The 25,198-nt window shown below is 40.8% G+C and overlaps 1 protein-coding gene across 1 annotated transcript in view; it reads left to right on the forward strand.

The window, feature by feature from the left end:
* The window catches only part of sh3bgrl2 (SH3 domain binding glutamate-rich protein like 2), a 41,993-nt gene that overhangs the window by 6,909 nt on the left and 9,886 nt on the right, over positions 1-25,198 (forward strand). The window contains exon 2 of the mRNA XM_060937025.1: positions 14,753-14,938. Within this exon, the coding sequence (XP_060793008.1) occupies positions 14,753-14,938 (186 nt within the window). The remainder of the gene's footprint in view (positions 1-14,752; positions 14,939-25,198) is intronic.

Below are 25,198 nucleotides of genomic sequence, written 5' to 3' on the forward strand. Positions count from 1 at the left end.
GGGTATCTTTTAACCATAATGAAAAAGCACAGAAAAATTGGCTCTGTTTAAAGCTAGACGACCTTTTGATTTCATAAAATCTGTGAAATTTAGTTCCGTCTGAAATGTGGTCATTGTGATAGATGTTTATTTCTGTAATATCTCAAAATATCAGGCCATTCTGTGGCTGGGAAGTTATTTAATTTGAGGGGATTAAAGCAAATAATGTGCATGAAATCGCTCGCTTTGCGCAGTCAAGCAGACAGAGGAAGTCCGTGTGCGCATGCGCAGGTTTACCTTCTTCTTCTTTTGGGTTTTACGGCAGCTGGCATCCACAGTGTTGCATTACTTCCATCTACAGGTTTCCCTTTGAGCGTGCACTGACAGTTCCATCATTCTGTCGCTAAACGAACAGCTGATCACACCGAGGTGCTCGCTGAGCGCCCATATTTATTAGTTTGGTCCTGCGTTTCCTTTCCTTCGTATATAACATAACATCTTTTCTTCTCTCTTTCCGTTACTGTAGTCGCTCTTTCACGTTTCATTCGCACACTCACGTCCTCCATTGTTCTCTCCTGTTTCAAATTTGTATCCCACAATGCCTTGCGTGAACGGGGAAAGCCCACCACGTGATATATGGCGTAGTATCTTGAATTGGGTCATGGTGAATCAGGAAAAAATAGCGGAGTATTTAGAGCCACGTTGCCTTCAATTCATTAATTGTTCTATTAAAAAAGTAATAAAATTGGAAGTCTGTGATTCAAATTCAGTAGCTTTCAGTCCACTAAACAAAAATAATTGGGTGTTGGGAAAATTCTTTTTATGACCTACACTTGAAAAATCTGAAAGGCGGGCTACCTTTAACTCTGAACACAAAATCTTTTATGAGGAAAGAAAAGTCAGTAACGGAATTTTTTTTAATTTGATTTTATTTTTTCAGTAAATAATGTAAAACATATAACAAATACAAATATATATGAAAGACATTAAGAACCAGGATAACACATGAAAGTGAAAACACTTATTTCCAATGTGGTCCTCGGAATCGAATAACTATCATGGACACATTACTACAAAAAAAAAAAAAAGAGACCAAAAGTTATAAAAAGAACAAAAACTAAAAATATATAAAAGTGTTATTTTCCTGGTGTTCGAATTGATTAAAAACATCAAATTTAACTGCAGACTTAAAATTGACTAAACTATTTATGGATTTAATATGGCCTGGAAGAGCATTCCAGGCCTTGATACCTGTGTACATAAAAGTGGAAGCTCCGTAAGGACCTATGTGAGGTAGCTGCAGAGAAGTGCCACTTGAACTTGTGTTAAAAGAATGGGAATTTTGTACAAAGCTGAACTGGCCTGAAAGAAAATTTGGTGCATTACCGTGGAGAATTTTGAAGGTTAGGTTCAGCTTCAGCTGGATATTTCACGCTTCAACTGGCAACATATTTACCTGCTTAAATTCTTCAGCCCCTGTATGTGTTCTGGCCGGTGTATTCAAAATGAAACGTACAGTCCGATTTTGTGCAACTTGCAATTTTTACTTGAACTTTTTAGTCAACCCAGAATACCAAGCCATGCAAGCATAGTCATAATTAGACTTAGACTTAGACTTAGACAAAACTTTATTTATCCCCGAAGGGCTATTAGAAGGGCGAAGAGCGGTACATTAAAAGAGCAAGAAAATAAAATCACAAAAAGAATAAAATCACAAAAATGGGTGGGCAAAAAAAAAAAAAAACCAAAAAAACCAGCGTATTATGTACAACAGGGGTTAAATTGGGCCGGGGCTGTCCGGGGCTGAGCCCCGGCACATAAGCTCGGAGCGGATGGCATATGATCACGCACACATCAAAAGCAACAAACCCTTTTCACGATTTTCAGTTCTGAATAATTAAATATCGTTTTATTAATCAATAAACCCATGACTTTTATGAGATAGATCATAGTTTTCCTGATAACAAGACGACCTGTCAAAGCTATTTAGAACAGAACTTGCGATCAGAGATTCTGGTTTCTGGAACACTGCGTGGGTTGCCAATTCCGCTTTTTATAAGCGACCTTGGGGTTTCTTTTTTTGTGAGCTCGCTTTAAAAAAAAATCAGAAGTCGTGGTTTGCGGGTTTTTGGGCTTGTGTTTCAGCGTTGTGACTTGTTTATAATTTTCTCCGTACACCGTCTCCCCTTTTACCTGCATACGATCCAATCATTATCATATTTTTTATTATTAAAAACAAAATATCAAATAATACTGAAGAGGGGAAAAAATAATACTGATCTAAATATGTTGTGTTTTTATTTTTAGACAGTATGTGTTTAGCAAAACACATACTGTCTAAAAATAAAAACACAACATATTTAGATCAGTATTATTTTTTCCCCTCTTCAGTATTATTTGATATTTTGTTTTTAATAATAAAAAATATGATAATGATTATGTTCACTGTATTGTTAATATTATTAGTGTTTTATTATTTATTGTTAATATTTAATTTAATTTTAATTTATTATTATGTATTGTTAATATTATTAGTGTATTATTAGTGTAATTATTATTGTTATTATTATGTATTCAATTATTTATTTGGCATGTGGTGCTTTTTGTATTGTCTAGAACATACATAAGATGAGCATATTATAGCAGCAAAATAGAAGCACAATCATTTGAATGCAGCAAAAGTTTTGCTGCATTCAAATGATTGTGCTTCTATTTTGCTGCTATAATATGCTCATCTTATGTATGTTCTAGACAATACAAAAAGCACCACATGCCAAATAAATAATTGAATACATAATAATAACAATAATAATAAATGCTTCCAATGTTATAGTGTTGTTTGTATTTGGTTGCATTCACTGCATGAATATATTTGATTGACAATTTGACTGACAGTGTTTTGGCATATTTGACATTTATCCTCCAAAATAAATCAACTGTTTTGGTTTAAGATTGTGCAAGCCTTCAAATTTTCTCACTGAACATTTCTCCTTCACATTTTTCACCTGTAGGCATGTGACAAGATTTAACATGATATTGCTCAACCTACCTCTGTAAAGTCAGCTAACAACTTATTAAAATGCACCAGAATTCAGCAAATAACATGTATGATAATAAAAAACTTCTGGGGGAGGACCCCCAGACCTCCCAGTAATCATTTCCTTCAAACCAATGTACAACAACCTGTACAATCTGTTACATTGGCCAACCAATCTACATTCAAACTGCCATAATGTGTAGGGGGGCACTACAAGACACACATAGGCCTACAACACACAGATAAGGTGTATATCTCTGTGCAATATGATATGGTTATCAAATTAGAGGGTTATTTTCCAAAAAGTATATTGGAGCAGGGCGGCAGGGGCAGGGGCGGGTACGAGGCAGAGCCCCCCCACATAACCAATCCCAATTTAACCCCTGATGTACAATATACAATGGCAGGCCTGTTGCCAGTAACAAAGTTAAAAAAAAAAAAGCAGCAGATAAAATATGGCAAATAAATAAAATGACGCGTGGATAAAATTAAAATGACAAAATTAAAATGACAATATAATTAGAATTAAAATGACAAAATTAAAATGACAATATGATTAGAATTAAAATGACAAAATTAATAATGACATTGTATAAGGGCTGATACTAACATTTTCTTTGTTTCTTTGCTAACACCGTTAGCATGCCGATAAAGAAACTTTATTTGAGCATTGGACTTTTTTACTATCTTGTCCACAATGCTCTCACCCTCAAGGGACTGGTCTAAAGTTATAGGCCCAAGTACTTGACCTGTGAACAACAGGCAAGTTCTTTGTCACCACAGCACACCTGAATGGATTTCGTTTTATTGAGTTTTCTCTTCTAAGCAGAGAGAATAGATTCAGCCTTGCCTAAATGAAGTGATAGCCTATTATCAGTCAGCCATTCCCTGATTGACTCCAACTCTGTTGAAAGTCTATGTTGAATTACCTCTGGACTCTTATCGGCCCCAATCAGGGCAGTCATCAGCATAGAGCAGTAATTTACAGCTAACAAAAGAGGTAATATCATTAACATCGATCAAAAATAACAAAGGGCCCAATATCGACCCTTAAGGTGCTCCACAAGAAACGTCTGCTGGATCTGAAAGAGTACACCCAATATCAACCACCTGTTGGCAATTGCTAAGGTAAGATCTAAACCAATCCACAGTCTGTTGATGAAGACTTATTGATTCCAGCTTCATCAAGAGTATATTGTGGTCCACCATATCAAAGGCTTTCTGGAGGTCCAACAGCACCATCCCTATACAGTTGCCTTTGTCCTGTTCAAGCTTTATATAATCTAAAAGGTGAACCAAACAGGTCTCGGTTGAAAATGTTAATTAAAAACCTGACTGATACTCATATAGGAGAGCACTATCAGAGAGGTAGTGATTAAGTTGATCATACACCACTCTCTCAAATAATTTGGATAAGGTACTGAGAATTGATACAGGTCTGTAGTTGCCAGGATCCGATTTACAATTTTTCTTGTAAAGAGTAGTTACCCTTGCCACCTTAAGATCATCAGGAAAAATACCAGAAGATAGAGACAAATTCAGAATAAAGGCAAGGGGAGATTAAATGAGCTCGACACCATCTCATCTCATCTCATTATCTCTAGCCGCTTTATCCTGTTCTACAGGGTCGCAGGCAAGCTGGAGCCTATCCCAGCTGACTACGGGTGAAAGGCGGGGTTCACCCTGGACAAGTCGCCAGGTCATCACAGGGCTGACACATAGACACAGACAACCATTCACACTCACATTCACACCTACGGTCAATTTAGAGTCACCAGTTAACCTAACCTGCATGTCTTTGGACTGTGGAGGAAACCGGAGCACCCGGAGGAAACCCACGCGGACAGGGGGGAGAACATGCAAACTCCACACAGAAAGGCCCTCGCCGGCCACGGGGCTCGAACCCGGACCTTCTTGCTGTGAGGCGACAGCGCTAACCACTACACCACCGTGCCGCCCAGCTCGACACCATCTTTAACAAAACGAAGGGACAGCTGATCTAAACCGGTAGCCTTGCTCGAATTTAGATTACACAAGATCTTATGAACCTCTTCCACAGACACCTCTGAGAAACAGAAAGAATTAGGCATTATATTTTTTGACTGATAATATTCTAACACATGACTCTTTCCATATTATGTCAGAAACACACTGAAATTTCAAGTCAAGTCAAGTTTATTTGTATAGCGCTTTTAACAATAAACATTGTCGCAAAGCAGCTTTACAGAATTTGAACGACTTAAAACATGAGCTAATTTTATCCCTAGTCCATCCCCAATGAGCAAGCCTGTGGTGACGGTGGCAAGGAAAAACTCCCTCAGACAACATGAGGAAGAAACCTCAAGAGGAACCAGACTCAAAAGGGAACCCATCCTCATTTGGGCAACAACAGACAGCCTGACTATAATATTAACAGTTTTAACATGAAGTCAGTTTCGTTGATGTTATAAACTCTTCATTGATGGAAACTTGAGTGCAAAACTGTTCATGACAACTGCAGTCCTAAAGTTAGCAAGTCAACTGTAGTCCTCAGCCATAAAAGCATTACTGTAAGAGTCCAGAGCGTCCTCCAAGTGTGACTTTCAACTGTCCATATGGGGCCTCCCTCCACAGGAGCGATGCGATGAGATTCCAACCAGACACAGGGCACCAGGATAGATCAGGCAGGTCCGAGGAGCAGAAGAGGTTCAGCACCTCGATCCCAGGACCGACATGTAACTCAGAGGGACAGATGGGGGGGGGGGGGACACAGGTTGTTAGGTATGCCCAGTGTCACCTGAATAAGTAGGAACAGTATACATATTGCACTGAGTACAAGCAGGGACTCCGGCAACTAACTATGACAGCATAACTAAAAGGGGAGAGCCAGAAGGGAACACAGGCATGAGGGGCCCCGGGACATAAAGCAGCAGCCACTACACCGTCAACAAACTCAAGTGAGCAAGCAAGTGGGGACTGACAGCATCCATACATCCCAGTTTACCAAAACACTCTGTCTGAGGATCCTCCAGATCTACACCTTTACCTCATAAACACCATTAACACAAGGCTTGACTAAACAGATATGTTTTCAGCCGAGACTTAAACGCTGAGACTGTGTCTGATTCCCGAACACTACTTGGAAGGCTGTTCCATAACTGTGGAGCTTTGTAAGAAAAGGCTCCGCCCCCTGATGTAGCCTTCACTGTACGAGGTACCAGCAGATAGCCTGCACCTTTTGATCTAAGTAGGCGTGGCGGGTCATAGAGGACCAGAAGTTCGCTCAGGTACTGTGGCGCGAGACCATTCAGTGCTCTAAAGGTCAATAGAACTTTCATTTCTTAAAATTCAAACTAAGCTTTCTCCGAAGTGACATTGCTATAATTGGGGTTGTGATGATTTTTAAATATAGTTTTCAGTACATTCTGCCTTGAATTTCATACTTTAGCAATATCACTGAGCTGACAAGTTAAGGCAGTGTTAATAATTTCATACTTTTGGCCTCTCTGCTGAAGAATTGCCCGTGATGATGATCGGTGTGTATCAGAAGCAGCAGCATATAGTCTGTATTAGGCCCGAGGCATTCAAATCCAATTTGTAAAGGTTTAATTGTCTCAAATTTCTTGCTTATGAAGATCTAAAGAAGTTTATGTCTATAAATGAAATAAATTGAAGTGATTCGACAGTATTTTGTTTTGCGCTCAGGCGTGATGTGATGTGATGCAGCCTGATGCAAAGCGAAGTTGCGGGGTTTTATTTATGTTTTATTTATTCCATTTATACCACAGCAGTTTGCGAACATTCACAATTTAAGATTTAATTTACCTCAGGCAAAAAAACCCAAAAACTAAAACAAAACTGTGACAGTTCGTGTAAGTGGGTGGAGCACAGAAGGACGGCAGGACAGAACTGAATTCACAAAACTCTTTTATTTCCACTTTTCAGTGCAAATCTTTCTCTCTCAGCCACGCACACACATTCCAGTCCAGGGGCGATTTCTCAGAGACAAGGGAAGCCGAGCTTCCCCTAAAATTCTCTCCCCAAACTGCGGCGTCTACGACGTTGAATTCTCATTAAAACAATAACTTGCATAACATAATATATGCCCAAGATTGTATTTATGTTCATAACTATCCTGTAACTTATTTGAGTGATGTCTGACGAACTTGCAGTTCGCTACGAGAATCACCTTTGCTGCCAGGCTGTAACCTTTCTTATTTCAATGGGCTCTATGGACTGGCAGCAGTGTTGCCAGATTGGGCGGTTTTAAGTGCATTTTGGCGGGTTTTGAACATATTTTGGGATGGAAAACGTCAGCAGTATCTGGCAACACTGACTGGCAGCCGGGTATCCGTTGCAGTCTACGAGACGGCTCTGAACAGCCAATTTCGGCTAGTTGTTATTGGTTAAAATCAACAAAATCGTCACTTCCAGGGAAGCCGGGCTTCTCTGGGACTAAACGAGACAGTGGGAGGGACAAGAAGCCGGGCTGATAAAGGATTATTGGAGGTAGTGTTTGAAAGACATGAGGAGGGCGGTACTTTGGCGAGGAACACGGAAGTATGATCAGTCAGTCCCTAGCGGATGTCGAGAAAGTGTAGTCGTGTGCTAAAGTGCTGTCCGAATTTCTTTTCATATAAACGGTTCTTCTCATTGATGTCTCTGTACATTACTCTGTAAATAAATGTAAATATTACTCGTGCTCCGTTAACTTTCATCCATTCTATCAGTTTGATCATTCGTGAATTCACTCGTTTATTTCATTTGTAGTTCAATCTGGTTGTAGGCTAGCTTGAGCCTTATTGGGATCTGCAGTGCTAGCTGCTAACAGAAATTGGTGAAGTCTCTGGAAAGCACAACCAGCTGGTATGACAGGGTCACAGACCATTTTCTGGAAAAGGAGCGGAGGGCAGAATTTGTGTATAAAGTGTTCATGTTCATGAATCTGAAGTGTGTATATTGTTCAGTAATGTTAAGAGAATGGTGGGCTCTGTGTTATAGGTTATACCTGGGTATAATATTCAAGGTTCTGTGTGTTGCATAGCCTACCTGGTTATGAATTTCCAGACTGTGCTGCAGAAGATGTTCAAGGATGTGTTGCACAGCTGGGTGTTGTGTTAAAGACTCTGTGTTGCATATCAGGGTATGATGTTCAAGGCTCTTCGTTGAATAGCCAGTGATTTTTGGATGTTTGATATTTTTGATTAAGGATATGAGGCACTAGCCTGGCAAGCCAGACTATAACATGAAATGTACAAGCAAAAATACTTTCTGCCACTAGGTAGGGTTGTCTAGTTCACTATGCTAATGGGGCACACCTTTCTATGCTTTGATATCCGGCCTACAGGTTTTACGATGAATGCGTAAAATGGGCTTCCCCTGTTTTAAAAACCAGCAGCCGCCACTGTTCCAGTCATCTGGTTCGGGAGAGAGCTCCCTCTGCTCTCGCTGTCTCTCCTTAAATAGGGCGCGGTCACTGGGAAGACACACAAACACATTAATTAACGACAGGTGTAGTGATTCTGCCACTTACCTTCCCTGACTCCGCCCTCCTGTCACAGACCGGCGCTTGACCATGCCCCCGCTGCCACAAAAACAAAATGCAGCTTATCAAGAAACTGCAAAGCCCTTCGTTCTTGAAAGTGACAGCATTATGCAATGCTCTTATACCACAGCAGTTATATTATTACATTACAGGCATTATCCAGAGCGACATACAACACACCCAGAGAAGTTGGGGGTTAGGTGTCTTGCTCAAGGGCACTTCAGCCATTCCTGCTGGTTCAGAGCATCGAACTAGCAACCTTTTAGTTCTAAAGCTGTTTCTTGAACCATTAGGCTAACATGGCTTCCTCGTAAGAGGTTAGATCATTACATTACATTACATTACATTATTATAGAAATGGGTTCCATCCGTCCGTCCAGTCACGTTTTTGTTTCCAGGCCATATCTTTAAAGCTACTGAAGATATCTTCATGAAACTTTATATACATATCAAGCAACAAGTGAACTGGTGCCTTTTGCTATTTTGGATTTTTGAAAAAAAGTATTTTTCAAATTTTTAGATTAAAAATAGATTTTGACTTAGTTTCTAAGAGCAATGTTGGTTTCCAGAGCATATATCCAAAACTATTCATGATATGGATTTGAAACTCGGTATACATGTTTACAAGGTGATGTAGATTTACCTTTTCATACTAAGAAATTTGAGAAATTTTAATTTTTCATGTTTCCATGGAAACAACTTCAGACTTAGTCTCTCAGGTTAGTCTTAGGGGTAGGTTTTGTTTCCGGAGCAGAACTTGAAAACTATGAGTGGTTTGGTCTTGAAAGTTGGTATATGTGTTGATTAAGTAATGCATATGTGCCTTTTGATACTAAGACATGTGAGAAATGTTAATTTTTAGCTCACCTGGACCAAAGGTCCAGTGGGTTTATGCCATGGGCTGCTGAGGTCAGTGTAAAGAGGTCGGGTCGGTTTCCTGCAGCAGAACTTGAAAAATGTGACAAATAATATCTTGAAACTTGGTATATAGTTGGTATATAGGGCGGGGGATATAGATGACTCTGTCTTCTTGTATTAATGGCATTTAGCACACATTCTTATCCAGAACAAATTACAATGTACCCAGAGCAGTCTTGAGCAAGACACCTAACCCTCAACTGCTCCACAGGGTGCTCTGGGTCATAGTTCGAATTACGGGGGGTACTGGGGGGTACTATACCCCCCAATGAAGACCCAGTACCCCCCCAAAGAGACAAAAATATAAGTTTTGGGGGGGTCCGATATTTTTTCTGATATTGTGAAAAAGAAAATATAATTCAAACCAACTCCCATTCGGCATTCTTATTGTAGGAACATTTTAATGGAAATCGATTTCAGACACCCCTATTGTGGACCGTACCATTTTTAGTCACCGCAGCGCTCGAACGCGCTTGAAGCACCAGCTTCTACTCCACACCGTATTCAGTTGATTCATCAGATACAGTCCATGGGTTTGCAGCAGAAGATGTGCATTGGTAATGTTAGTTGCTAACCAACTTTTAGCCTGTTGAAAATGTGTTATTTTACAACTTTCATTTATTAAAGTGATTTGCTCTTCTTTCAGCTCATGTCACATTTTTATACGTTGAATTACTTACCCACTGAGGCCAGTAGGCTACAGTGGACGGACGTTAACGTTAGTTACCAACGTTAGTTAGCAAGATAAGCCAAGTCTCTATTTAAATCAAGCTTATTACAGTGTGGTATAGAAACGATTCTCGTTTCAAAGGAGAGGAACTCCATATGTTTCCATTCTCATTTTTATCATGAATAAATTGTGCCCTTCTGAAATTAATTTGGCACATAGGCCCATCCTGTGTGTGTGATTAGGCACAAGAAGTTCTGATGTAGGCCTAGCTAAGCCTATGTAAAATTACAATCAGAACCTCTGGGGACTGGGACAACATAAAAAGAGCCAGGTAGTAGGCGAGCCTAGGCAAAATAGCCTAGTGCATATGCTAGTATTTGAATTTGTTTTCTATTGTTTTTAATTACATTCCTTTTGTATTATTTTTAAGATATTCATAGTTTCAGATGAGTACCCTGTTTGATTTTATTCACAGAGACAGTTGGCCAAACATGAGGAAAAGAAAAGGGCCAGACATCAGGCATTTTTTTGGTGCTAAAAGAGTAAGTAGTAAATATTAGCACTAAGATCTACAGACAATTACAGTACAAGTGTAGGTGCAGTTAGGTTTTATACACTGTTCATGTGAATAAAGAAAATGGGTTCCCAGCAGACAGGAGAGGCACAGCAGGGTGAAAGAGAGCAAGACATTCAGCAGGACTGTTCTGCATGTGTGTATATACTGTATGTGACTCATTTGTAGTGTTGATACCCAGGTTGTTCTGACAAAGAAGGTTATCAGGTTGTATTGCTGTTTTTCTTCTGTGGTAGTACTGTATGGTTTGTCATGCTTCTTAATGACATTAAAAATTATTGTTCAGAGTTATTGTGTTAAATTACTGACACCGACTTCCATAGAGGAGACGGGACGGGGGGGGGGGGGGGGGATTGATATGATAGTGGACCATGATGGTACCCCCCAATTATGGTGGGGTAATTTGCACTCTGCTCTGGGTGTGTTGTACATCGCTCTGGATAAGAGCGTCTGATAAATGCTGTTAATGTAATGTGTTCTCAGTATTATTAATTGATACCCACATGGTGTTCTAGACATATAGTAAGTAACCCTCTAATCAATAGTGTGTGTGTGTGTGTGTGTGTGTGTGTGTGTGTGTGTTATCTGCGAACCCATGGAGTCAGCAGGTTAGTAATGTCTTTATGTGTTTCTGTGCCCAGCTGCATCCTGTCCATTTTCCCTCAGCTCAGCCCCTGATGGGGATCAATACCCTTTTCCTGCTACTCACTAATAGCAACCACAGAAATCTCTCTGTCATCATTAGGCGTGTGTGTGTATGCAGGGGTTAAATTGGGATTGGTTATGTGGGGGGGCTCTGCCTCGTACCTGCCCCTGCCCCCGCCGCCCTGCCCCAATATACTTTTTGGAAAATAACCCTCTAATTTGATAACCATGTCATATTGCACAGAGATATACACCTTATCTGTGTGTTGTAGGCCTATGTGTGTCTTGTAGTGCCCCCCTACACATTATGGCAGTTTGAATGTAGATTGGTTGGCCAATGTAACAGATTGTACAGGTTGTTGTACATTGGTTTGAAGGAAATGATTAGTGGGGGGTCTGGGGGTCCTCCCCCAGAAGTTTTTTATTATCATACATGTTATTTGCTGAATTCTGGTGCATTTTAATAAGTTGTTAGCTGACTTTACAGAGGTAGGTTGAGCAATATCATGTTAAATCTTGTCACATGCCTACAGGTGAAAAATGTGAAGGAGAAACGTTCAGTGAGAAAATTTGAAGGCTTGCACAATCTTAAACCAAAACAGTTGATTTATTTTGGAGGATAAATGTTAAATATGCCAAAACACTGTCAGTCAAATTGTCAATCAAATATATTCATGCAGTGAATGCAACCAAATACAAACAACACTATAACATTGGAAGCATTTATTATTATTGTTATTATTATGTATTCAATTATTTATTTGGCATGTGGTGCTTTTTGTATTGTCTAGAACATACATAAGATGAGCATATTATAGCAGCAAAATAGAAGCACAATCATTTGAATGCAGCAAAAAACACATACTGTCTAAAAATAAAAACACAACATATTTAGATCAGTATTATTTTTTCCCCTCTTCAGTATTATTTGATATTTTGTTTTTAATAATAAAAAATATGATAATGATTGGATCGTATGCAGGTAAAAGGGGAGACGGTGTACGGAGAAAATTATAAACAAGTCACAACGCTGAAACACAAGCCCAAAAACCCGCAAACCACGACTTCTGATTTTTTTTTAAAGCGAGCTCACAAAAAAAGAAACCCCAAAGTCGCTTATAAAAAGTGGAATTGGCAACCCACGCAGTGTTCCAGAAACCAGAATCTCTGATCGCAAGTTCTGTTCTAAATAGCTTTGACAGGTCGTCTTGTTATCAGGAAAACTATGATCTATCTCATAAAAGTCATGGGTTTATTGATTAATAAAACGATATTTAATTATTCAGAACTGAAAATCGTGAAAAGGGTTTGTTGCTTTTGATGTGTGCGTGATCATATGCCATCCGCTCCGAGCTTATGTGCCGGGGCTCAGCCCCGGACAGCCCCGGCCCAATTTAACCCCTGTGTGTATGTGTAGTTAACAAATGCATCCTTCACCTACAGCCAGCACTGTATGGTTTCATTTTAAACCTAAACCACACTTGTTTAACAGCAGCTGCAGGCCAAACCCAGCTCTTTTGTCATTACATGCCATTAATTGGCAATAACTGAATTGGCAATAAAACCATATTGAGGCTTACTGTAATAAGCATAAACATGTCTGGAAGCGATTTCTTTAGTCTAGTCCAGGGGTTTTCAAAGTGTGGGAGAGTCAGACCCCCCTCAGAGAGCAAATAAACAACAGCACCCCCCTTACAATTTTTGTTGTTGCTATACTTAATGTTCCATTCGTATTTAAAAAAAAAAATGGTTGTTGTACACATTTTTTTTTCCTTTTACACATTTTAAACGTCTGTGCTTTTTGAAAACATCTTTTTTCACACATTTTAAACATCTGTGCTTTTTTAAAACTTTTTTTTTACACATTTTAAACATCTGCTTTTTTTAAAGCATCTTGTTTTACACATTTTAAACATCTGTGCTTTTTTAAAACCTCTTTTTTTTAACACATTTTAAACATCTGTGCTTTTTTTTAAAAACGTGTTGTTTTACACATTTTAAACATCTCATAGCATCGTTAGCTAGCACCTCTTGGCAGACAACACACTGTGGCAGTGGAGCATCTTCAGGTCCAGTCCATGAAAATCCAAACTTTAAATAATCGTGGTCATACTTCCTTCTTTTTTTTTTTGCTTGGCCCAGACTCTGTCTCCTCACTCACTGTAGCTTTAGGGACTAAAAATCGATCCATTTTGTCTCTGGCAAAGGCTAGCTGAAGTTCGCTAAATGTCCGCAATAGTAACTTATTCTGGTTTATTTTTCCTCACGTTGCGCCCCCCCCGAAGAACTCTGGCGCCCCCTAGGGGAGGCGCGCCCCACACTTTGAAAAGCCCTGGTCTAGTCCATTTATTTGGAACGGTGAACCGAATTGTATACACTCACCGGCCATTTTAATCGGAACACACTTACATTCTTACAGCACGATGACGTAGTGGCGAGCGTCTCTATATGAGGCAGTAGACACAACAAAAACGATTTTGACCTGTTTGGTGACCTTGACCGGATGACCCTCAAAATGTTGGAGGTTCTATTTGAGACCAATGCCCATCTATCCTGAAAGTTTCATGAAGATTGGTTCAGCCGTTTTCCCGTAATATTGTTTACAAAAAACCAAAGAAACCCGACCGAAAACAATACCTCACCCCGCTTAATCCGTAGCAGGCGAGGTAATAAATACAAAGTACTTTGAGTCTGCGCCATCTTTCAATTCTTTTAAATCAAAGCTGAATACTTTCTTTCTTTTTTGCCGCTGCCTTTTATCAAATCAAATTTGAATATTTTGATTAATTCAAATAATTGCACCAGGTGCTTCTCTCTGTCGTCTGCCATTTTTCTTTCAGTGCGACCGCAATGCATGATGGGATATATTGCTTGGTTAGTGACCATCGGTTGTACACTACTTTTCATGATGCATTGTGTGATACTATGAGTCCACTATCTATATAGGGTGTAATAATTCTCATTATACATTCGAACAGCACTACAAAATCATGAACTCACTACGTAGTCCACTATATAGTGAGTAGTGAGTGATTTCGGACACGGCGTGTGAGCAGTGAGATGCAGGATGGCTGTGGCAGCCATATTTGAAAGCCACTGTGAACTCTGAGCAGGTTCAGACGTGACAAATGAAAGAAAATCAGAAACAAAGAATGCTCCAGTTAGAATGAACTGACTCCTGACATACTGTTGAAACTGTTCGCTATGCTGATACTTTGTAGGGTTTGTTTTGTACTTTTGGGAAAAAAAAAATTAAGATAACCCTTTAATTACTCTCCAAACAGGTTTGTTATGCTATAAGCCTTAGGTGTAGAAACACAATCACTGACATTATCCCTCAAGATTTTCCCATTTGGTTTAGTTACAAGTGATGTTTAATACCCGTGGTTTCACATTATTCCTCAGGTAAAAAAGCATCAGCAGGAGGTCGTAGGCTTCCTGGAGGCGAACCGGATCAGTTTTGAAGAAGTGGACATCACCATGCGGGAGGACCAGAGACTCTGGATGTACAAGAACATTCCAGAAGAGAAACGACCTGAGAAGGGCAACCCTCTCCCCCCTCAGATCTTTAATGGAACAAGCTACTGTGGGGTGAGTATCAATTGAGTGCAAGGAGACTTATCAATAATAATAATAATAATAATAATAATCAGTAAACCAGTTCATAACATCATCGGTAAACCCAGTCCACTTCACACCTGTATTATTGTGTTTTTTGATGCTGCAACGATTGCCCTGCTCTGGGCTGCTATTTATTATTTTGAGTCCCCTACTATCTGACACAATTTCCCTTTACATTAACACCCCCGTCTTTTCTTCGAAATACATATCCAGGCATCATCTTTGTTGCCTTTGAAGGAAAAGGAATTCAGCTTTGTTGTGGCTGTGGGCGCAGCTAATTTCCAGTCTGGAGATATGCAAAGCAAACCGAAGTTTGAAATGAAAATTGTGGTGTTGTGAATCATTTTCAGGAAACGTCTGCCAATGTAAAAGTGTGGCAGCGGAGGCGTGGCCAAGCGGCGGTTTGTGAATGGAGGGCGGCGTCAGGGAAGGTGAGTGGCAAAGTCAGTACACCTGTTGTCAATTAATGTTGTGTCTGTGTGTGTTGCATTGAAGACGGAAGGTAGAAAAGGAGGGAGTGAGCGATGAAAGGGGGCTCTCCCGACCAGAACGTGTGTGTGTGTGTGTGTGTGTGTGTGTGTGTGTGTGTGTGTGTGTGTGTGTGTGTAAAAATGCATAAGTGAAGCTGGAAAGCTGCAAAATAAAATTGTGTGGAAACACCATCTTCTGCCTGCCATGCTTCAGTATTCCACCCACATCAGGGAAATACCACAGTGGTGCCAAAACCCAGATTACTGAAGGGACCCACCCATGGAGTCCTCCCCATTCAAGGACCTGATCCATGCCTTCACTACCACCCAGCAGAACCAGCACCTAGCACTGATCACCCTCTGAAAGGAGCAGGAACAATGGTTCGAAGCTTTGATGCTGGCCCAGCAGGAATATCGCTAGGCGTTCGGACACCTGCTTGTGTCGGCAGGGTCCTCGACTGCCACCGCAACAGACCCTCCCCACATCACCCTCACCAAGATGGGGCCGCATAATGATCTGGAAGCCTTCATCGTTCCCTTCGAGCAAGCGGCTAAAGCTTGGGGGTGGCCAGTCGAGCAGTGTGCGGCACGCCTATTACTCTTACTAACTGGAGAGGCGCAGCTCGACGCACAGCAGCTCCTCACCAACAGCCAGCTCATCTACGCAGACCTGAAGCGAGCCATCCTGCAGCGTGTCGGTTGCTCCCCATAACATCACCAACGCTTCCAGACGCTTCCATTGGAGGAGGTCGGCCAGCCATTTGCGTTCGGTCAACAGCTCCAGGACGCCTGCCGGTGGTGGCTGAGGATGGACAACCACGATGCTGAGAGGATCATCGACCTGGTGACACTGGAGCAGTTCATCACGTGACTTCTGGAAGGAATGGCGAAGTGGGTCCAGTGTCACTGCCCGGCGTTGCTGGAGCAAGCCATCAAGCTGGCAAAGGACTATCTGGTGGGGGTTCTGTTGGCAGGCGGGAGATGGTAGTTCCACACAACTTTATTTTGCAGCTTTCCAGCTTCACTTATGCATTTTACACACACACGTGTTCTGATCAGGAGAGCCCCCTCTTGTTGCTCTCTGCCTCCTTTTTTACCTTCCATCTTCACTGCAATACACACAGACACAACGTTAATTGACAACAGGTGTATTGTCTTTGCCACTGACCTTCCCTGACACCGCCCTCCATTCACAAACCGCCGCTTGGCCACGCCCCTGCTGTCACAAAAAGATTCCAGGTCTAGAAAGACATGCAAGCAAGACAAACCTGACCTTTTAGCTATTCTCTTTCTGTTAATGTAACAGTTATATAAAGGAGAGGAAACGAGTACTCACTGCTAACTGACTCATTATTCACAACCTGTTTAGTATGTTTTTTCCCCTCTAATTTAGAAGTTGCCAAATTAAAAAAAAAAAACCCACACATCAGACAGGTCTCCCATGTCACATGGCAGCTACCAACCAGGGAGGGCGAAGACAATCATGTGCTTCCTCCGAGGCACTTCACACCAGCCGACTGCATCTTTCTCAACTGCTGCTTATTCAACACTGGGGGTAGCGTAACAGGAAAGCACTATCCACCCAATTGCATAAGCTCACAGATGCCCCTGCTTGGCTAGTGTCACTGTAATTGACAGGGGAGAGGGAATACACCACCCCTGCCTACCTGAGACCACAGGCCAATTTTACTCTCTTGAGCTCCCAGCCATCGAGCATCATCAGGATTCGAACTCGCGATCTCTGGATAATAGAGCAAACACTTTTACTGTTATGCTACTCTGGATTTTATGATACACTTGATTTAAACCTCCAGAGACTGAGCTGCCCCTCGGCACGGCGGTACAGTGGTTAGCACTGTCGACTCACAGCAAAGAAGGTTCTGGATTCGAGCCCAGTGGCCGACAGGGACCTTTCTGTGTGGAGTTTGCATGTTCTCCCCGTGTCTGCGTTGGTTTCCTCCGGGTGCTGTGGTTTCCCCGACAGTCCAAAGACATGCAGTTTAGGTAAACTGGTTACTCTAAATTGTCCATTGTGTGTGAATGGTTGTTTCCCAAGCCCGGAAATGGGAGGGTTGTGACAGGAAGTAGAACTATGCTCCAATTAATATGACATGTGGATCAGTAGGGTCCACATGGTAGTGACTCCACACACATAAGTGGGACAAGCTGGAAGAAGTGACACTGATCTGCCCCTATATGCCAGCCAGATCCCTACACTCTGCTGCTATTGGTTGCCTGGCCCATCCTCCTTTCTGGTCCTGCCCAGCCCGCTGAAGACTGCTGTCTGTCCTGGCTCCCTGTTGGTAGAATGACCTTCCCATTGAAATCAGAACTGCTGACTCCCTAACCACCTTCAAGACTCACCTCTTCAGGGTGCACCTACCCCTTCTTCCCTGCCCACTATGTAACTGCACTGTAAAAAAAGAATAGTTGAGAATACTTGAAATTTCAAGGCAACAGTCTGCATTAAGAATTTTATGTGTTGCCAATGATGTGCCCATGATAATCCAAACTATGATAAAAGTGTTATCTTTATTAAGAATTCTTAATTAAGTCAATTTTCAATTCCTCATTCTGCCAACACAGATTTCTCTTTTTGCTGAACAGTGGCATTCACAGTAGTACAAAAAGGCAATTGAGGTTATCAGACTTTTTTGGGGGGCTTTTTTCACCTTTATTTGGATAGGACAGTGTAGAGACAGGAAATGAGCGGGAGAGAGGGACGGGGAGGGATCGGGAAATGACCTCGGGTCGGAATCAAACCCGGGTCCCCGGTATGGTGCCTTATCCACCTGAGCCACGACGCCATACCCACAATGTGGGCTTTAAAAACTTTATTTCAATATTGAAGTTTTGTAATTGTGTAGAACAATGAAAAAAGGCATGTATAGTTTAATGGTAAATTGTCGTGGCTCAGGTGGATAAGGCGCCGTACCATAAATCCGGGGACCCGGGTTCGGTTCTGACCCGAGGTCATTTCCCCGTCTCTCCCGCTCATTTCCTGTCTCTACGCTGTCCTATCCAAATAGAGGTGAAAAAAGCCCCAAAAAAATCTAAAAAAATAAAATTTGTGATAACCTCAATTGCCTTTTTGCACTACTGTGAATGCCACTGTTCAGCAAAAAGAGAAATCTATGTTGGCAGAATGAGGAATTGAAAATTGACTTAATTAAGAATTCTTAATAAAGATAACAGTTTTATCATAGTTTGGATTATCATGGGCACATCATTGGCAAAACATAAAATTCTTAATGCAGACTGTTGCCTTGAAATTTCAAGTATTCTCAAGTATTTTTTTTTACAGTGTGTGTAGCGGTCTTGACCAACCCAGGCATTGTACCGTCTAGCCTCGGGTTAGCCGTTGGAGTTTTATTTTTCTCTATTTAGTTGTACACCTTGTCAGCTCGTTTGTATGGTTGAATTGTTTTGTTTTCCTTTGCTGTTTGCTGATTGTTGGTACTTCAACAGAATATTGCACTTAGTGTTGTTCTTTCTCTTGTTCATTTGGCACTAGAACTTTCTTGTCTAGAAGTTCAGCACTTCTTGTACCTGACTTTTGCACTTGCTGTACATCACTCCGGATAAGAGCATCTGCTAAATGCCTGTAATGTAATATAATGTAATGTAAATCAGTCCTTTCCAGGCTTGGTATTATTTCTGGACTTCCTCGGTCATGTTGAGTCAATAACAGGCCTGCGTGGTATTTATCATGTGTCCTCTGTACCAATCACATGATCAGAAAGGCTATTTCCTTCCTCTTGTTGTGGTCTGAATTTTCCAACCACTGTTTTGAGCAATAGAGCTCAGCGTTGTGAAATTTCCATTTGATTTAGCTGATCACGCAACAAACATACACTGAGCGTGCTGACTTAGTGCATCGAATAATGAGACCTAGTGTCCTGGGTATTTTGTGTGAATGCACTGGCTAAATGAACATTAAGCAAGATTAGATGATTAGAATAGGAATGGCAGCCAAATTTGTTTTTCAGTCTGAGAAATACACTTTATGTGAAGCTGTGATCTCAGATTTAAAGCTTTCCATGACACTTACACTGATAGTTGGGCTCATGGTCAGGGTGTGGAAGTGTTTTTGAATGACTAATGGCAGAATTAGTTGCATTTTGCAGTTTGTGAAGCACTGCTAATCTTTATACCAGGCTGATTCCCACCACTCAGTGGTTAAACTGACACTTTATACACCCCATTTGTAGAGAATGGTTTGATAATTTACCACAGGCAAGCATATTAGGACCCAGTGTTGTAGTCGAGCCACTAAATCTTGAGTCCGAGTCCAGTCTTGAGTCCCCAGTGTTCATGTCCGAGTCAAGTCTAAGTCATGAAAAACAATTTCGAGTCGAGTCCATGATTGATCCGAGTCAAGTCCGAGAACAAGACTCCACCCGCACCATTTGACGGTGTCTGTTTCAGTGCTATTAACATTAGTTTGTTCCTGAACATGCCGTATGAACAGGTGAATGTGCTTCTCTTTGTCAGGGAGTGTGCAGTATTCTGTCAGAGATGGTTGGGAGACGGATGTAAGTGCAGAAGGTGTGTTTATTAATACAAGTGAAGATGGTAAACAATCCAGAACGGTAGGCAAAATCGTAAAACAGTGAAACAGGCGATAGGTCGAGCGACGCACAAACAGGCTATCGTAGACTCGGCAGAATCAAAGACGAGAAACAGGAAATCAGGGATCAGGAACCCAAACAAGGAAATAAGGCTTGGTAACATGTCAGCAATGCAACTCAATACTTCGCAAAGTAAGTGTGTTTTCACAGTTTTTATATCGGTGCGCTGATTGTGCCTCAATCCTGTGCAGGTGCAAATCATTTACAGCGCGCACACGCGCGAGAGTCCACTTGGGGCGCGTGCTGTCCAGAGCGCACCCGAGAGTCTATCTGGTTTGACACTCTTGCATGAAATTAGTATAAAAATTAATGTAGATCTAAATATTTTATGCCAAATTATTATGGCATGTTACAAAAAATAAAGAAAAAAACTGAGTCCTCGTCTCCAATTTACAAGACCTAATGCAGTTAATGCACGAGTCCGAGTCCAAGTCCCAGTCCCAGTCATCAGTACTCAAGTCCAAGTCAAGTCACGAGTCCTTAAAATTAGGGCACGAGTCAGACTCGAGTCTCAGTCCTGGACTTGAGTACTACAAGCATATTAGGACCATACTGGTACAGAAATTAAATGTTACGTTAAATGCAGTGGCTGTCTAATTGACATTAAAAGAATTTAAAGTGGCAGTTTATAATTTGTTTGTAATAACTTGTAATAATCACATAACTTCAAAGACATCTTGAAAATATGATTCTCAGTCTTGCTAAAAAAATGTGGGTTCTCTTTAATTTTTTAATTTCAGGCATTTTTCCAAGAGAGTCCGGCTGCAGACTGGGGAGCTCCACACTCGGAATAACAAGGAAGTAGCTGTGACGAAAGCAATTTTTTATTCACTTTAAAAGGGATAACCAATAGATAGATAAATAAATAGATAGATAGATAGATAGATAGATAGATAGATAGATAGATAGATAGATAGATAGATAGATAGATAAACTTTATTTCAGCCGGGTGGCCCATTCAGCACAGCTGGTATCCACAGGGGCCCTGCAAAACTATACTAATTACAATTTCAAAAATACCTTAGAATAATCTTTAAAAATCTCATTAATATGATTAATCTAAATATTTAATTAAAACTACCATTATGGTCTTAAGAGAAAAAAAAACAAATAAAATTTTACAAAAAAAGATATATAAAACTAACATCATAATTATATAATATAAATAAGGCGATGAAAAATATGACCTAATGAGCCTTTTAAAATAATTTAGAGACACAGTTGATTTAATATTTGCTGGCAGTGAATTAAAAAGCATTGACCCTGAATATCTAAAAGTTCGTTTCCTGAGCGTAAGCTGAGGTTTTGGTAAACGCAGGTCAGATTTACGTCGAGTGTTATAACTATGAATACTTGAGTTCTTAGTGAAATAATCGCTCAAATATTTAGGAACTAAATTATGAAGGCATTTAAATACAAGCAAACACTTATGAGTTTTCCTGTTTATCTCTAAATCAGTCCAGTTTAAAACTTCTGTAGCATCTTTAGAGGAGTCTCATCTGGTGATAACGTGAGCAGCTCAATTTTGTAGCCTCTGTAAGTTCGTGCAACTTCTAACAGATAAATTACCCCATGCATTGTCAGCATAGTTTAAAACTGGTTTGATTATACGATGGTAAAAACATTTTGCAGCTTTGAAAGTGAGACAGTGTTGAACATGTGAGAGAAGACCCAAGCATTTAACCACATTATAGACTTTTTTTATTTAATATTTAATATGATTTATTATTATCCATATGGGTCACTTTTTCCATGGAATAAAAACATGTATTTTATTCCCTTCTAGCGGGTTTATTGATGGCATGCAATATTGTTATCATATCGCTTATCCTCCATGTGTTACGCCACTCTCCCCAATGGAGAATGAGCGTGCAGTATTGTTATAATATTGCATGTTGTCAAGACAACGCAATGTCACACGCGAAGATCCAATGACAAAACTTTTCTGCTACGCATGTGCACAATCATTTCTTTGTCGGCTTGGAGAGAGAGAAGACGAGGCTAATCCAGTGCTAGGTTTAAGCACTAAATAAATAAACTGAAAACTGAAACTAAAGACACGCTGAACACCCGAAAGGCTACCAAAACTTCATTATATATTCTTCACGCATATTTACAAGAGAAAAACAGACAACGGACATTAAAAAACTGGAAAAGAGACACGTCGGAGATGTAAAACTTCCGTGCTAGTGAGTGACTGACAGTTTGTTCACAAACATGACTGCGAGGTTTGCTTCGTTAAAAGCCGAAGATTTAGAGAGAAAGACGCGCTGAACACCCGAAAGGCTACCAAAACTTCACTGGATATTCTTTACACATATCTACAAGAGAAAAACATACCAATGGACATTGAAAAACTGGAAAAGACAGCAATAGTGGAAATATTGTCAAAGTTCTATTTGGAGGTGAGGAAAAGTGACGGAGACTTTTACAAGAGGACTTCACTCGTGGACTTCACTCAGCAAAGCCCTTTTGTTTTGAGCAACTGCAGTGTAACAATTAACGACGGCCAAAAGTAACTGTGAACTTGAACTGTCAGTCTGGATATCGCTTGTATATAAGTTGGGTTGTTGTTCAGGCTTTTTGGACTCGTACCATTTTTATTGTTAGAACTCTGACTTTGTACAGTACACTGGATTGACAGAACATTGAATTACATTCGATCAGAATCAGCATTCAGTATTGGCAAGTTACCGCCCTGTTCTTAACTTTTTGTAAAATCTATCATTGTTCCATCAAATGTATAATAATAATAATAATAATGTCTGTGGGCGGCACGGTGGTGTAGTGGTTAGCGCTGTTGCCTCACAGCAAGAAGGTCCGGGTTCGAACCCCGTGGCCGGCGAGGGCCTTTCTGTGCGGAGTTTGCATGTTCTCCCTGTGTCCGCGTGGGTTTCCTCCGGGTGCTCCGGTTTCCCCTACAGTCCAAAGACATGCAGGTTAGGTTAACTGGTGACTCTAAATTGACCGTAGAATGGTTGTCTGTGTCTATGTGTCAGCCTGTGATGACCTGGCGACTTGTCCAGGGTGTACCCCGCCTTTCGCCCGTAGTCAGCTGGGATAGGCGAGAGCTTGCCTGCGACCCTGTAGAACAGGATAAAGTGGCTACAGATAATGAGATGAGATATTGTCTGTTTTTTTTTTGTGATCTATCAGATATATTCCATTCAGCTACTTGTCTTCGACTTGCTCAATATCATACTAGCTGAATGGAATATATCTGATAGACCACTCAAAGCCAGCCAATATTATTTATTGTAGGAAATACATGAAACACGTGATCTAGGATTAAGGTTAAAGTTTGGGTGAAGAGGTCATGTGGAGGTCATGGGTTTCTTGTCTAGACTGGAGTCCCAGTCTGCAGCTAGACCCTTCTCCTGTTTTCTGGCCCTCAAATAAACTCCTCTGCCCTTCCAAAACCAAGATACTTGGCTCTGCTCCTTTTCATTAAAAGACAACTCATCAGACAGATGTTGTTTTCACAAAGTGGTTAAAGAAAGAAGATAGATTTTCAATGCTTTCATCAACTGGAGCAAGGGATGGACGATCTGGCCTAAAGATCATATGATCATGTGATGATCTTTTGGGGGAGAATCATGATCCACGATCTGAATCAAAATTCTCCCTACAGATTTAATTGAACTCATGTGATCACATGATTAGTTGTGCATACGGTTGCCTGGATACAAAACCTGTCACTTTACGTCAAGGCTAAAGGCCCAACTCACACATTTCGGCATCCAGTTTTCACTCTGATTCCACCTCCAAGTTGAGTAGAGCATCCACTGAGTGTTGCCCTAATTGTGCCACAACCAGTCACATTTTGGCTTAGTTTAAAGGGCTGATGACACGAACATGACTCTATGCAATTTCTTAAATAAACTATACAACATGGCAAACATGTTAGATTTCTGTTATAATTACGTGAAAAGAAGCTGTTGTTATGCAAATATCCAACTTTTAATTGCACAGCGCAAGAAAACTGGGTCCGTGGCTCGCGGCCATGTTGTGACGTCAGCGGAAGAACACGCTGCGGTTCACTGGCTGTCTACTCTGGTTCTACTCAATGGAAATGGCGCATGAAAACGCCGGTGAACTCTCTTGTGCTAGCTCTTCCTCTTCTGGGAGTCTAGAATTGTGTTGATCTCTTCCGAATAGAATCTATGATAGCCTACCCTCTTTACCCTTTGCCTCTCGTTGCTAGGCGGCAGTTACATGAAAGCTGCAAGCTTTCACAAGCAAATACATGATTGATATCACGCCGACTTTATGATTACATTTGACGCGGTACGCGGTGGTCCGGACTACCGTTGTGGTCCGGACCACGCCGTTTTCAGGTGTGGTCCGGACCACCAAGTTCAGAAGACAAATAAAAAGTCTTACTGTGATGTTGCATGGTTTAGGCCTATCCATAAAGATAAAGGATACCTTTTAAAAAAGCGGGCAGCTCCCGCTTTTTTACATGCGTTAGAACTGGTATCTTTTATTGCGCGTGTGTTTTACGCATGCATTTCTCTTCCGGTTTGAGAAAAAATAACAAATGATGTACGACTTTGTAAAAAAACTCGTATTAAATGACAAACACAGTATGATTTTGGTAAGTTTTTATTTATATCGTAATATAATACAGCATACGGTGAACCGGACCACAATCCAGGAAAAATAATTAATTAATGCCCTCGTTTTGTATGGAAAATACGGTGATCCGGACCACCGCGTACCGCGTCATTTATAATTATCATGTAGAATCTATAGCTCTACGTACCTTTATCTTATGTCGTTTCACAACACATGTTCTGACAGGAGGACTGTCTTTGGATCCGGCATAGCTACTAGTAGATCCCCTCCGGAATACTGGCAGTGTTGCCAGATTGGGAGGAATCCCGCCCAGTTGGGCGGTTTCAAGTGCATTTTGGTGGGTTTTGAACATATTTTGGGCTGGAAAACTTCAGCAGTATCTGGCAACAGATACTGCTGACGTTTTCCAGCCCAAAATATGTTCAAAACCCACCAAAAGTTTCAAGTGCATTTTGGTGGGTTTTGAACATATTTTGGGCTGGAAAACATCAGCAGTATCTGGCAACAGATACTGCTGACGTTTTCCAGCCCAAAATATGTTCAAAACCCAC

The sequence above is a fragment of the Neoarius graeffei genome, chromosome 13, assembly GCF_027579695.1.
Source record: "Neoarius graeffei isolate fNeoGra1 chromosome 13, fNeoGra1.pri, whole genome shotgun sequence".
Lineage (NCBI taxonomy): Eukaryota > Metazoa > Chordata > Actinopteri > Siluriformes > Ariidae > Neoarius > Neoarius graeffei.